Source organism: Sceloporus occidentalis, unplaced genomic scaffold (genome assembly GCF_023333645.1).
Source record: "Sceloporus occidentalis isolate IW3139 unplaced genomic scaffold, rSceOcc1.0.p SCAF_25, whole genome shotgun sequence".
Taxonomy (NCBI): Eukaryota; Metazoa; Chordata; class Lepidosauria; order Squamata; family Phrynosomatidae; genus Sceloporus; species Sceloporus occidentalis.
Genome location: NW_028317005.1, coordinates 11,106,752 through 11,123,115, shown reverse-complemented (window position 1 = coordinate 11,123,115; position 16,364 = coordinate 11,106,752). Strand labels below are relative to the sequence as shown.

General features: G+C 36.5%; 1 protein-coding gene across 1 annotated transcript; it reads right to left on the bottom strand.

Annotated features, from left to right (window-relative positions):
• Positions 1–5,567: 5,567 nt before the first annotated feature.
• On the bottom strand, positions 5,568–16,058 carry LOC149300399 (claudin-11-like). Its single transcript, XM_089485433.1, has 3 exons — positions 15,833–16,058; positions 9,972–10,136; positions 5,568–5,803 (listed from the first exon to the last, which is right to left on the bottom strand). Exons 1-3 carry the CDS (start codon positions 16,056–16,058, stop codon positions 5,568–5,570), a joined length of 627 nt encoding a protein of 208 aa, XP_089341559.1.
• Positions 16,059–16,364: the final 306 nt, after the last annotated feature.

Here is a 16,364-nt window from a genome sequence, read left to right as displayed (position 1 = left end):
TTATCACTTGTTGTATGGTACTCTACTTCTGCTCTTATGGTTCCAAATGTTTGATGTCTTTATCTTAGCACTGGAATCCTGGACAACAATAACCCCTATTGAATGATACTGATATTGCAAACGTCTATGTATATAGTACTCTTTTCCATATCACTGTTATGCAGTGTCTGCCATGCTTAATACTCAACTACACAAATAAGGTATAAAGCAGTAATAGATTATATAAATGTGATCCAGGCGTGAGGGACCAGCTGTTGGGTGGATGAAGACAAAAGGACACCATTATTGCAGTCAAATTGTATTTAAATAGGTTATAAGATGACACTCCGATCAGACGCCTTGTTGAGAAATAAATGAGTTACCAGACAATATAAAGGGGTATTGGTTTTCCATACATCTTGGTTTATCCAACGATACATGTTATTTTTATGTGTCTTACTAGAGTATAAGCCTCTCCAAAGTGCAGTTTAACACAGAAGAGGTCAAATAGAAGACTACATATTGTGATTATTGGGCAATGTAGCACATCTTAAAAATGCCTTAATTCAATGTCTAAACTAAACTTTTACCTTAATGAACATTGTTACTCATTAAGATTGTAGTTTTTCATAAACGAGAGCTGAGAACCATGTCACTTCATGCTTTGTTTTCTTTACATTTTTTGGACCAGATTCAGTTTACTTATCAATTTACATCTAAATTAAAAATTAATTATATATATTGTTGTATATAAAACAGCAAGTTTGTCTTTGGTGTAGGTGCTATATAATGTGTGTCTAAACCTCGTCTTCCTGTTTACTCCACTGACGGAAGTTGGGTCCAGATTAGTGTCTTAATATATACGTATAAGCACCTCATTAGGAAAGAAAATCAAAAGTAGATAATTGCATTGAAATTAGTCATTCCTGTTCCAAAGAGACCCATAATGGGTTGCCATATTAATCTCATCACTCCAAGAATAAAAAACTAAAAGTGGCTGCATGTGGCTGAGCAGTTTCTCGGGCAATCACTAATGCTGATTTCTTCACAATTAGCAGTTGAAAACAAAATACATATGCTTCATCTTGTTTACAACCATTATAAGGCTCCTATACCAAAGAAATGATATTCAAGGGTAATGGCCACGGCATAATTATCTTCCTTGCTGCCCTAAACCTAACAATCCAGAGTTGATTACCGGACCTCTAACTCCAGTTTGGAGCTGGTAATGTCCTCTTCTGTCCCTTTCATTCTGCTCCTCTCCCAGTTTATGACCACTATGTCCAATTTTAAGTCTATTTTCCTTTAGGCGAGAGGGGATCCCTAGAGGGATAGCCATGGGAAGTCCCCAGGTATGTAGATGAGATGCAGACTACAAAGAAATATGGCATGGGAAGAGTGCTATACGCAAGATCATTTTAATATGAAAAAAAAATGTATGATTAAACATATCTTTAAACTTGCTTGACCATCATGGAACAAATACATAATTTTATGCTCAGTTGATTAAGATAAAGCATTGCGTTAGATACCAGGATGAAGCTAATTTTTTATAAATTGGTTTATAGGGCGATCTTTTAAGAGCTCACCGCAGTGGACAATTGTTTCTAAAAGACACCAAAGATTCCACACTGCACTATCTCTAGTGTAGAGTGTTCTAATGTATCATGTAGACGTAGGATATAGATATAGTTATTTACAAAAACAAATCATTTAATAAAACTTTTTCCACCTTCACTAAACAGTAAAAAAATAAGAATAGGTGTCCCATGTTATCCTATTAAGCACAAATATACTTTTAAGACTCAATCGTCATATATTTGGGCACTATTGTATTGGTAGTGGTGTGTATTGAAATAAATGTATATCAAAATCTAAATATACTCCACCACTAATACAAAAAATGAGCATCAATTCTTACTAAATGATTGCATAATCCAGAAGTGCCATTTTGGCATAACATAAATGCAAATAATAATAATACATAATAAAAAAATAAGTTATTTATTCTAAAATAAATTTTCTATATCTGATATAAAAATAAGAGTATTGCACTAGTCAAATTACCGAAAATTAGATTCCTAACGTCTACCTCAACATTATGATGGATTAGCATTAAGATATCTTTAACCTGGAAGCTGCTGATGTCATCGAGCTGCTCAAGGGTTTCGGAGCTCCGATATAAGACTCTGCATCATTAAAGGCACTTTGGTAGAAAAGTCTGTTTTTCCGTTACAGTGTCGGCTTTCAAATTTCTTTTGGTCTGTCTGTGTATGGCGTTCTTGCAGATGTCCTCTTGTGTTATTTCTCCAAGTCTTAACCGACAATGCTGTATTGTTAAGAGTTTTGTTATTTTTGTGTTTTACAAAAGCCCATTGGTGCACCGGACAATGGGACATTGTGATGTAAGCAATGACAAATTTAAAAAAAAGACAAAAAAAAAACATAAATATATCATGGAGTGACATTTTCAAATGACTGTGTGTGTTATATCTACTGATTCAAAACTACTATTTAAAAACACAGTTTATGAAAAATGTGTATATTTTAATAAATGCATTAAACTTTTGTGTGCCTTTTTTATTTTAATTATTAACATTATTAATTTAAAGATTGTAGATCAGGTTCTGTCTTAAATTAAAGAACTGGCTGCACATAGATATTTTTTTGCAAATAAGGATATAGGGATTTTACCTCCGTTTAACATCCCCTCCAACGTTTGTTAATACATTTGCATTGTACCCAGTAGATATTTTGGGCATGGAAGACATTGAGGGATGTTATTTTAGCTTAAGGCTAGCAGGGTGAGGGTCTCCTGGACTTATTTTAATAGTGTATTATAATTTTTTTTATTGTTTAAAGGGTTCCTGATTTTTGCAGCGGTCTGTTAGTTTTTTATAATAGCATTTATTATCAAGGAATAAAGAGCAATACACATAAATTCACATATGGTACACTCCCATGGTGACATTGGCAGAGCCCATATGTCATAGTACGGGCGGAATATGCAAAGCGGTAGTCTATTAAATCACTGGAATGATGGGAATAATTCTCCCCACGTCAATATGTTTGTGATTTCACATGCCTGATGCAGTCTCTATTAGCAATGACAATGAAAAGACATTTCTCACCTTTATATACATTCTATACATTCTTTTTTACATAACATAATTGCACACACTTGAAAGTCATCTGCTGAATATTATTTATTTATAAAAATCCAGACAATAATATTACTTATCAATGAACAGCGAGTACATTTTTTAAAGAATTGTCAGTATGGGATTAATTGTAATCAAATCCAGTCCTTTAAGATTGATATCAGATATTAAAACATAATTTCATTAAACATGAAAACTTACAGTTGAATCACTGCTTTGGACATGCCACGTCAAACAGCTGTGCTTTAAGATATACGGTAGATACTGGTCTATTATCATTATCACACATGATTTTTTTACATAATTAAACCACAGACAGAATCACATGCATAGAGCAGGTCTTATAAACCTTAGGAAATTGCAACCATTGCATTGCCTTAAAGCAGTATCTACAAAATTAAAGAATTACAGATTACTGAGTACTTATAAAACAAGTGTTATATACAAACAAAAAAGACATAATATTTACAGTATTTAACACTACTAGCTTGAATGAATATAGTCAAAAAAAGATTCATCCCCTCCCCTGAGCTGTGAGTGCAAGAAAATGTAAAGTCTCAAAAGCTTAGCTGAAAAAAGGTGGCCAAGGTCCTGGACGACTTGCCACTCTCTGTGGTGTGCATGTTAGTGTATACGTACATTTGGTAGAGCATTGCCCATCAAGTGTGGATACAATTGTTCCATGGCAGGGTTGCTGTGGAACCACCTTACATATTCCAAAGAACAGAGATCGGTAGAGAAAGATCACTCCATTCCAATCATGGCTCAGAAGACAAATTGGAAAACCAAAATATTCATAGCTGATCTTTTGGCATATTTAACAAAATGAAATCATTGGTAAATTTTGTGCCAAAAATAAAATGTGATGAATGAGAAATTTGGTTACAATGCTAAATGTAAATAAGAAGGTAAATGTTCATGAATGAAAAGACAGAGATCTCGTTATGGCACAATTTGTCACTATGGGATTATCAACTTGGGGGCATCCAGCAGTTGTCAAACCCCAACTTCCACAATGCCTATGATTGTGTGAGCATCATGGGTAATAAATAATATGAACAACTGCTAAGCAGCGTGAGTTCATGCTTCTTATAGGCTAGTTTATGAGAATTGTACCAACTTTTAAGAAATAATGCTCATGGAAGCAGTATACTCCGTGTCTATTATAGAGTATACTGTTCTTCTTTATACTTTGTGTGTGAGAGCCATATGAAATACTAGAAATGAAAAGTTATTTACCGAATATGAAGCAATGCCACGTTGTAAATCTCTGGATCCCAGGATCCCAGGTATATAACATACATCAATTGTATAACTAGTGATATATAACATTCTTCAGACAAACTTGAACAAATAAATCTAGATAAAACCCTTACGTAGACAAACTACTCAAAAACTTCTCGTTTTCAACATTCTTAGACGCATCCATCTTCTATATTAAGTTTTATCTATTGAATCCAATAAATGGGAAAAGCAAATTTACAACAGGGCTGAAAACTCAGACACCAATAATGGACTGGGTTGGAATAACATTATACACAGAAGATGCATTTTCCTTTCAAAACATGCTGTTTCTTTAAGAAACTGACAATAATATTGGTATTGTTTATTTTGTTTACAGGGCGAGAGATTTGTGTGTCGGACTGAAACAGCCATTGTAACTTACACACTCAAACTACGTCGTCTTTATTTGAGTATGAATAGAGACCACAAAGCATTGTTTCAGTATGAAGGGCTATACAATGTTCATTAACCATTTAAGCGGCACAATAATAAGCACCACATGGGTACATCCATTCGGTCTCCAAATTATTAAAATGAATAGTTCAATTAATGTGAGTAGGGTTTTGGCTTTGCTTACAGAAATACAAGAATGAAAAATTAGAGATACAAATTTATTACAGTTTTTCCAACTTTTACCACGTTTTACATGTACTTTGTCATTTTAAGCAACCACAATTAAACGTCATCAATCAACCATCGGCCACAGTAACAGTCAGGTTGAAGAACACGCTATTTCACTCAACAGGAACACAGTAAGGTAATTTTTGTTGTTTCTAATAAACATAAAAACGATTTAATATGCATACATACTCTAATACAACGCAGAGACTGAAAAAAGAATGAGTGTTTTGCTTCTAAGGATGTGGCTGCTAAATCAGCCATCAAATTAATGGATGTATTGCTACGTCCTCTGGCAGTGAATTAGTAATATATTATTTTTCCTCTTCTATTTAATCCATGAAAAGCACCAATGAAATAGACGGTGTAGGCATGTCACCCTAAATGGGTATAAAGACTGTTGTCTAGTTTTATGTTCAAGAACAGCATGCACAGATAAAAGTCAGAGGAACATAAGTTATGTTGGTCCACCAGCAACAGCGTAACAAGGGCTCAAATCAGTTAGAACACGAGATCACCGGATCCCTAAACATTTGCGCTCTTAGCATGGGTTGGTGATCCAGAACCTTGAGAAGAGTAATAGAAGCGGTTTTCCATGAACGCTTGAGACTCTCCAGTGCAACACACGATTACTATACCACCAAAAAGGCAAGATGCAGCCCCAATCCAGCCGGCATACAAGGAGTACTCGAAAGTCACGATGGTGGTCTCCTTGTGAGTGGAAACTGGAAACCAGATGGTGGCGATGATGGTGGCCAGAGCTACAGAGGAGAACAGAGAAATAAAGCCACGGTATGTAAGATATCTACATATAGGCCACACAGTTACAACCACAAAACAATTACACATAAGGGTGTTGTTTTGGTAGGAGCGCACTTTTCAAAGCAACACTAAGTCATTCTGGATATATAGATGGTGGGGGGGGAGTCACAATTTTTTTTTTTTTAATCTAAAATAAACTAAAATTATCAGTACTTTTAAAGATGCAACCTGAAATTGGAACAGATGGTGGTGATTTGCTTGTATCCAGTTGCTCAATTTAGTACAGCCCTGTCACTTAAAATATAGCGATAGTTAAACATACTTAAAGTTATGAGGAGACCCAGGAGAATGAGAAAAGATAGTATGGTCACATATGGATGGAGCTACTATCATTCTATCTTCATTGGTCTAGTATATGTCAGCCCTAAAAAAAGATTTATTGTTATGTAATGAACACACATTTTTCATCTTTAATTTATATAGAAGGATCATTTAAAGTAACTCACTGTAGAATTCTGTAATGCCGTCTTAAGCAAGAAGAATACATTTTTTCCCATTGATGTGCTTAGAAAAGTAAAACCACATGGAAATATTGAATGTGTTCCTTTTTTTAATCTATCTATCTATCTATCTATCTATCTATCTATCTATCTATGTTTAAACCCAGAGCACTGCTAAATAATTAATTCTGAATCAATTCAAGAATGCATTACTTATTGAATATTTTACAATGAGTCTGGCACGCCGGGCAGATGCCTGGTGGCTGGTAGGGCCAGATACTTACTAATACCGTCACCTAGTCATCCATAATCCAGCCCAGGGCGGTGAGCACACGAGGACACAGGCAGCAGAAGATGTGTCCAGCCGAACAGATCTCCTGGAAGCCAAGTACCTTGGGGTGGTGAAAGAGGCAAGCACCTATGGGGTTCTCCAAAACCCCTCCATGCATTTGCAGGGGTAGTCTTCAAGAAAACTTAAAGGGACCGCTCAACTACTATATGCATTAAAGTTCATATGATGGCTGGAGACACCATTTAAGAAATTTAGGGCACTTAATGGGCCAAAAGTTTCTTGTATAAAGTGCTCTTGTAAAAATAGAAGTTATGTTATTATGGGTACTTAATGGGAAAATCTGGTGCTAGCACAGCTAAACTGGAATATAAATCTTAAAACAGTGAGCTACATAACCTTAACACCTGCACCCAGCCTACATACTGGCATGTATTGTGATTGTGACAAATGTTTATTGTCACAGTTGTAGAAGAACACTGCCAAGAACTGAGATCATCCATTTAACCCCTTAAGGACAATGGGCGGTCCCTATACCCATTGAAAACAATGCATTTGTACGGGCTTTGTCATTAAGGGGTTAAAAACAGATGAACTGCTTACAGAATTGTTACTCTCTGCCACTTAAAGTCAACAATGCATATTGTTATTATGGATGCAACAGCAGAGATGTATTTGTTTTCAGGCTTTGTCTTATTTAGTTTTAGTTTAGGACTTCATGCTATCTGTTTATACAACCAATAAATACTGTAACGCAATGGGGTCCATCCATAAAGGGAGAGTTTGCAATTCAGCTCATTTACTTCACTATACATTATGAAGGTCCAATCCCAATGAGCTTCTGCTGCGGGGAGAGCTTGACTGGCCCTGTATAATGTATAGTTAAATCAGTGTGATTTCTCCGAAGTCTCTTAACATATTGATTATACAGGTCCAGCTCAGCTCTTCTTGATGGAGAAACGTGCCAGCTCATCGTAATGAATTTTGAACCAAGGGAGTTGAAACTCCCATAAGATATCTCTATTTAGTGAATAAACCACAATGTTAGTGTTCCTTTAACTAAAAAATAAGATCCACAATAGAGAAATGTTATGAATTCCATTGTTTTCTTTGTTTCCTTAGTTGTAATATTATTGCATGGCCTCAAAGCATATCTCCAAAAAGTATTAAAACAGTACTGATTCCCAGATGTGGGAGTTTTACATTTTTTTATTATTATTATTTCTTTTTCTTCTTGAACTATGCTATGTAAAGTAAATGTTCCAATAGGAATAGAGCAGAGTTAATGGAAATTGCTGCTTATATTTTTTTATGTTTTTTAGATAATACAATCCCTTTCCTATGGCGCCGTTGATATTCATCTAAACAAAAAGAACCATTTTTTTTTTCCATGGAAAAATGATTTTGTGGAATTTCCACTGATGCGCTTTTAAAAAGAAATGTATCGTGGAAAGTTGAGAAATGGTTCCATCAGGCGTAAACGTTTGGCTATTATATCACCTGCTGAGAGGATACTTGAATTAGCGTTATCCTCTGATACCAGGATCCATGGAGAGTAAAGGAATCCTTTGGCATCATGCATCAATTGGGGCAGAATTTTTCTTTTTTAGAAGGTGGCAACAGATTTAGCATATATATATATATATATATATATATATATATATATATATATATATATATATAATTGCTGTGACATTTCCTTAAGGCAAACTGTATAACATGGTTGATGGTACATTGGAATGAATATTCTGTAGCCAATAGCTGCCTTTTGCAGAGAAAAGGTACATTGTAGTAATTTATTTGGTTTAAATATAACGATAGTATCACACCGACACAAAACCCCTATTCATGCAAGTCAGAATAAATAAAAATGCATTAAAGAAGAAATGGGACTGACATCAATCACGTGAAATGTATTTTTCATACTGAATCGCTGTAACTGTTTGGGTGCTGAGCTGCGGTAGAAGAAACCCGGCAGCAATCACCGCCTCCAAAATGAAAACCGATGTAGACGGTTTGGCAGTGAAAGGGTTAGGCTAATTTTCCGAGGGTTACATTGTGCCGAAATGGAAAAGTATTAATTCCCCAGTAGTGGCGGAGCGGTGAGTCAGTCATGAGTCACTATTTCATATTACCGAATGCGTTACTCATCTCTTTCCTGAGTGCACCGTGAAGGATCAGCAGCGTGTAGCTAGACGATAGCTTGTCACACGCAGAAAGTACAGACAAAGCAACACCGCTGGCCCGGAGGGAATATTGTGATTTCATAAAAATTCATAATTATTCCTAACGCAATGTAAAACGAAAAACAAAAAAGCCGTTCTGACAAATGGATTAAAATGATGGTTGGGGAATTGTTTTATCTTTGATATTCAACACCCTTGTACAGGATTACTAGATCTTTTGTCAGAGATATCGAAACAACTATAATTTTTTTTTAATGTGAAGGTCTGGAGAGATGTTTGGCGGAATCATAGATGTTGCAGCGTCTTCCGAACATGGCCCCCAATGTCTGGCAGAAGATGGAGCTGCCTCCGGAGGCTTATTGTATAAATCACTTGCTAATATTCCCTTCACTTTCTCCGATATCTCTGACAGTTCCATTGTATCTATAAAGGCCCGGGCTGGATTATTTTCCATGAGGAATCATGCCATAACGTTGGCGGGATTTTATTACCTGTTACAAATACATAATCTAGTTTTACCTACTAGGCCGGCTGGATGATATTCTCCCCAGCCGATGTCCACCTATTTTTATATTCTGAGGAAAAAGCTTTAGTGCGTCTGAATGAAAGTCGCTATTTTAAAATCATTTTATATCCGCATTGACCTGAAAACGCCTCAGTTTTCCGTTGAAGAAAGATATTGTCCGCATTATGGCCAATGATCAACCAAGGTCCACTGGAAGCCAGTGAATAATCCAAGACCCTCTCAAAATCAAACTGGCCATGGCCCAGACAAGCAGGCAAGGCAAGGACCTGTATGCCATGTTTTTTAGGGTCTCGCTGGAGGAAAGGGTGTGGGGCTTAAAGGTAAGGCTAGTTAGATTTGAGCATCAGCCACACGCTACTCATTCCCCATCCACACAACAGCGTTATGAAAAATATATATATAGGTATTTCCTTACTGAAATTTGTTTGTTTAGTAAAAAGGATATTATGGGGAGAAGCTCCACTATACAATTATTGCTTTTAAAAAAATATTTGTTTTCATTTTTTGTCAGTGATTTTTGTGGCACAAAAGAGGAACGGCGCATTTACAGGTTTGGATATTTCAATATGTTTTGAATGCCGAAGAAGAGGATCGTTCTGTGTTATCTGCGCCAATGTAAATGCAAACCCCCCAAAAAGATGTAAACCCATTTGCTCTTTGACTTACCCAGGATGACTAGCAGTACTCCTCCCAGCAGAAAGCGCTTGTGCTTCTCGGTTCCCGGGTCATGGCCCATGCGAATGCAGGGCAGGGAAGAGAGGAGCAGGAACACCGCCGGAAGTCCCAGGAAAGAGCCTGTTATCATCAGTGCCCGGGCTGCCTGGATGTGAGCTTTCAACAGCAACAGGAAGCATGTTAGAGCGTGATAAGCAAAATCAGTCAACATCTAGCCATACACCTGCATATCACCGACGTCATGCATGTGCATGTACCTAGCTTTATAATTACAGATGAGCCTTAAATATGACCGGTCGCCTAACAAAACGTTAAATCTAATGAACAGCACATAAAATATTATCTATAAATTGAATTTAAAGACAAACAATGGAAATGAGCAAACCCTCCTTTGGAAAGACCTCTTTCCACTCAAATCCTTTACAATAAATGGATAAAGAGGTCTGGTTGATATGGGACAATGCTATTTAATCATGGGTGCACTATACTTCATCGCTGAAATATTCAATTAAACTTTTTTTTTTATTATTTAAAGATGATTTAAAGAACATATTCCCATTAGAGTAACTCCATTTGAGATTACATTTGAATAAATTCTGTATATCCTGCTCAACAAAAACAAGTCTTGGACAGCAACACATAGGAATGTTATACCAAGAAAAACTAGATATCCAAATCTTAAACAATCTTGACAAATGTTGGGCCATTTATATTTTTACCAAAAGTGTAATTGTAGCCAGAAGTCAGTTAAATATTCCAGGATTGTTTCAATGATTTATAATATTATATTTAAAAAAAAAATATATATATATATATTAGCATATTATATGAAATCATTACTCCGCTAGTACATGATTGTACTTGCATGGTCTGCATTGGATGTATGTAATATGGAGACTTACTATAAAATGTAGAACCTTGTTTTCTACAATTTAATACAAAACAGATTGTATAAAAATAAATATTCTTTTTTTACACATCTGTATCAGGCCATGTTATGAATACGCAATATACAGTTTTTTATTCTTTAGTATTATTTACACCTGTATCACACACTCAGTAGGGTTAAGATTATTTAATCATTCTTAGTATTTCCCTTTGAAGGACGGTAAATTAACGTAATCTCTTGCAACTAGTACAATGTAACAGCCAGTCCCTATCTGCTTCACTGAGGTTATCACTTTGCGTAAATGATGTAGTACAGCAGGCATCTGCTTAAGTTGTGCGTGAATCTCGATCAGAGGCTATAGCACTTTAATAAATCCACTGCTCACCGAAATTCACTGAATTACTCGGTTGGTTTGCTGCAGTCGGTTGGCTTTGGTGGTCATATCCTGGTCTCTTTATTGCTTTTCCTCCTCATGAGATTGCATCTCATGTGATTAACTAGCATTAAGTACCTTTACTTTCCAGTAGCCGGCACTGAAAGGGAATGGCAGATTATACAGGGTGTGGTACACGTTGTGTATTTTGGAACTTGTCCTGTTAAGTATTACAGGGATGATGCAGGTCATGGACCTGCTGAGAGAAGGTTGGCAGCACCAACCAAAACGAAAACCCAGTAATTCCATCATTTCCTAAGCTTGGCAACACAAAATACATGATCAACCAAAGCCACTTGCCTTGTATTGAAACATTTCACATCTTTCATCTTTCTCTAGGAACGTGGCTAGGATCATGTGCCAGGATTCATTTATGGAGGACGTTCCATGTTTTTGAAAGTCATCAGAGAATTACTAATGGCACGGAATAGTTGTTTAGCCTGTGCCTAATCACTTTTACCTGCCTTTGAATTGCCTTTGTTCATGGAGTTTGATTTATTTCCCATTTGATTGGTTTCCTGCCACATCTGCTTTATGGGAAACAGAACCACAAAAAAAGAAAAACGTTCAGCCTCTCCCAAGGAAATAAATGTGAATGTTCACTGTCTGGGATGTTTCCTCTCTTAGCTTGTAGGGACAGGAAAGCTGATGCCATCCCTTTAAACTTCAGATCAATAATGTGTACATAGTAATCAACTAAAAAGGATACAGGGAGAAATGTAAAAGCCAACATGACACTGGAACCACAAAGGGAGGATGAAGCCCACTTTGAAGACAACGACTTGATGAAATGCGTCCTTCAATAAAACTGTTAAACCTCTGACCAAAACAGGAGATTGAAGAATTGTAAACTAAATCCACAACTTCTGTTAACATCTGAGTGCCTTGTAAGTGACTTAAATTGTCTACATATATACAGAGAGAGAGAGGGGGGGAGAAAGATAGAGAGGGGGGAGAGAGAGAAAGAGAGAGAGAGGGAGAGAGAGAGAGCATTAAGAGAGTGGAATATAGGTATCACTATTACAGATACAATTGAATGTAAGTTTATTATGCTTAATTTCTTTAAAAGGCTACAGTGGTCAGTAAACCTAATATTTCTTTCTAGACAGGGGTAATTGTAATGTAATAGCTAAGAGCGGATGGGTGGGCAGCATCAATAAATATGTCAATGATCACAGATGATCCATAAAGGGACTGCAGTAAAATTACCCTTTTGGGAACATTCTTAAAAAATAAAACTAACAGTTAATAAAGAAATCAAATTGGAGTTGAAATAATAAATTTTATCTAAACTCAAACTAAAAAGTTGGCAAACCTAGTTTCGGCTTTAAAGTTCAACCTTGGTAGAACTGGATCATTTTAGACACTGAATAAGCATCCAGACTGGCTTTGGTGGCTTCCCGTCATGCATGGCCAGGTCTCTATTGGGATCTACTGCCATTTGGGGCAAAAATAGATTTTGTAGATTGGGATTTTATGGCAACACCAGTATGTACTATGGGTATACCATGGGTTACTCTGTTTTATTATGTTTTTTAATACAGCTAAGCCTGGTTCTCAAGATGTCCATCTCATCAGTATTTCCAGGTGGCCCAAAAGAATACTGGTCGCCCAAGTTTACATGTAGGTGGCCATTCCCAACAGTATTGAATGTGTTAGATGTAATTTAGTAGTATATAATTTAATTAGTACGAGGGTCAGCTTATTAGCAATGTTTCCAGCTATTTTACAGACCCATATAACTGGCAGTTTAGGAGATGAACACGTAAACTACATTTAGAGGACTCACTTAACCCAACTTTCACTTTCTACCTTGTGCTCTTTTTACTCTTGATGTGAAGGCCTTTCAACCAAATGGCTACCTCCAAGTTTCGCAGTCTCCGTCACTCCACGTCATGGTATTTTGCGTAGCTGCTATAGAGCAGATCGGTCACTCTACATTTCTACATCTTAGATCCTACATTTTACTTTTCAGTACTCTAAGTAAATGTAGGTAATGGTGTTTACAGATTTATTTTACAAAACCCACTTTATGTGTATACCGTGGAGGCAGACATTACTTTCTGTTCCCAGGATCTGTTTGATTATTCCTCCCCATTATGTTATCTCTCCCCTACTAATAAGTTGCTGATTGATGATCACCAGTACAATCAACCTTTGTGAGAGTGGGGAGAGGTAGCCTAGTTGATTAGATAATGCTCGTTGTGCCATATTGAGACACATATATCAACCTCCCAGAGGTAAGCATTTAAAATATATCTGAAACAATTATACCGACTAAATAAAATGACTATACTATACACGGTAAACTGTGAAGGTTTCAGTTCTGTCTTGACATGGACAACGATCAGATTATATGCACAGAGATGTCATCAATTTACGGTGACACAATGTTTATTCTCTGAGGAAAGAGATTGTGGAGTCTTCTGAGCGTCGGTTGCTACTTTGATGCTATCAATAATAATAATGACATCGTAAATGAAGTGCATGAACTTTACAGTGTGTACAAATCACAAAGGATATTGAGTGTACCGTCCAGCTCATACCAGTTGATACGACGGGAATGTACAATGCACCGAAGTATTCAGAAATGTTATGCCAAGACACAACGGAATCGTAAAGTCTCCCAAAAGTGAAGAATCCCTGATAGTACTACAACTGGTGCAAATGTGTGCTTTATTAGTGAATACACACTGCGCTGTCACTGGCAATATGGGACATGTTGGTGCTTATATGAGAAAACAATCTATAGTTCTCTCTTAATGAGAACAAGAACATCTCTAGAACAAGTGGCCATAGTGTAAATTGTATTGGTTAGAGGTTTAGATGTAATGTAAGGAAGTTTTACTTTACAAAGAAAGTGGTAGATAAATGAAACAGCCTCCCATCACTAAAAGATGTTTTAACATGTATGGGATATACATAAAGCTATCCTGAATCTAAGACTAGACTAAGGATTGAATAAGATCTGAGACTTTACATCAGGAAAAAAATGGGCAGATTAGACGGACGGAATGGTTCTATTCTGCTGTCAAATTCTGTTTCTATGTTGTTGCTTAAAACGAAGCTATTGCTCAAAGAAATGTCTTTTGTACTATATTATTCTCACAATAGAATTAAGTATAATAACTCACAATATGTATGGATTTCCCTTTTCCCTCCCATGATGTCCCCTTTTTGTAAGACAACTGGGTATGAGGGTATCATAATGTTCTACAGTCCTAAAAGTCACATTAAATGTGTACAGAAATAACTGCAAATGTGTTAATAAATTAATTAGGACTGTAGAAAAGGTGGACATCATGGGAGGGAAAGACATTATTCTTTTGCGTAAATGTATCTATAGGTTACAAAATCACAATGTGATGAAAGTCCATCCCCCAGCCACCCCTCATACACTCTTTGACTCTCTGACATGCTACCAAAATCATGCATTTCTTGATTTATTGGGAGAAAGGAAAATCTTTGTGATGTTCCTCATCCCCACAAATTAAAGGGACAGTGATACCAACACCTTAAAAGATTATCTGAAATACGTTTGGCATCACAAGACGTCTACCCTTTCTATACTTTTTTTGTACAATCATTTTCTATATTTTCTTTCAAATGTGGATATTTAAAAAAAAAAAAAAAAAAAAAAAAGAGCTGGGGAGAGAATGACACCTTAAGAAAAAAAATGAACTTGGTAAAGCATTTTTATAAAAAAGTTTGGATCAGTTTTAGATGAAAGGTCATTCAAGGTCCAGCTCTAGTAATATAGTTCTGATACATAGTTTGTAAATACTAAAATAAAATAATAATAATAATAATGGAGTGTAACTGATTTGAAACTTAATATAAAGTCAATATTTTTTTATGTATTCCATATTATAACATTTGTACACAGTCTCCAAATCAGACCCTCAGCACTAATACCCAAAGTGATGGCCAGAAACTAAAAGTAATTCCAAAACACTGGCCGATACAGTAATTGTTGGACTTGGAGTATGTGCTCATCTGACCTTTTTCTGATAAAAGCTTTATCTGACAGTGCGGCTCTTTTATCTAATGCAATGTTTCCCCATTGTTAGCTGAGTAAGAAGAGATAAATAAAATAGATGTTTATTAATTATTCAGGTGTTTGTATAAAGCTGGCAAAGCGACCTTTTCAAATGTCCATAAGTAGGTCAAGAAGGTTTTAACCAGAAAAGCAGTAAACATTAGAAGTGTTTTGGAGCATTTTAAAAGCACCTGTCAGCATTGCACATCTTTACTAAGAAGCCTGGACTTTACAGACCCCCCTTGGAATTGGTTAAAAAAACGGTGATATGACCTTAAATCTTTTTTTAGAATTATGAAGAACCTCAAACTAGGACATACATTTTCAAGTATATGTCATAAGCTTTATACAAGTATAAATTTATACAATCAGGGTCTGGGTTCTCTAGAAGAACGTTCTGTCTTCTGCATTTCCCAATAACTGGGGCAGAAAAAGCAACTGCAACAGGGGATACATAGGACATATCTCATTGAGTTAGTGTAAGTCCTCACCTGGCAGGGTAAGGATGTCAGATAGTGGCCTACAATGATAGAGTCCAACTGAGATGACACAGTCTGCCCACAGTCCCCTGGATCCCAGCAAATCCAGTTTTCTACACGTGTTGATGCTGTGTTCACAAGTCAGTACCCAGTCATTGGTGGCAGTGGCAACTATAACCCCGATCCAGCCAATTAAGCCTGAGATGAAGCCAAAAAACTGCAGACATGTGCCAGCCATTGCAAGTCGTTCTGATTCTCTGGAGCTCTGTCCTTGGAACACTGGTGAGTTCTTCTGCTCAGGATCTGCTGCGAATGGGACCTTAACCAATTCTCGGGACCTCCTAAAAGGATTGCTCTGATCTCTTCCTCAAGCCCCGCCAGAAATCTCATCCTTTACCCCACCCACTATTAGAAACAGAAACCCCCAAAAAACTTTTACACCAATCAGAAAAATGTAGGGAGAGCAGTGATGAACTGGGGGCTTGGCTCAACCAATCGCTCGGAGCACACAAGGAGGGCTGCATTAGTGGTACAATTAGTGCAA

Coding starts and splice junctions, on each gene's coding strand:
- LOC149300399 (XM_089485433.1), bottom strand. CDS start 16,058: ATGGCTGGCACATGTCTGCAGTTTTTTGGCTTCATCTCAGGCTTAATT. Junction 10,137..15,832: donor TGACATCCTTACCCTGCCAG/GTGAGGACTTAC, acceptor TGCTGTTGAAAG/CTCACATCCAGGCAGCCCGG. Junction 5,804..9,971: donor AGTACTGCTAGTCATCCTGG/GTAAGTCAAAGA, acceptor TCTCCTCTGTAG/CTCTGGCCACCATCATCGCC.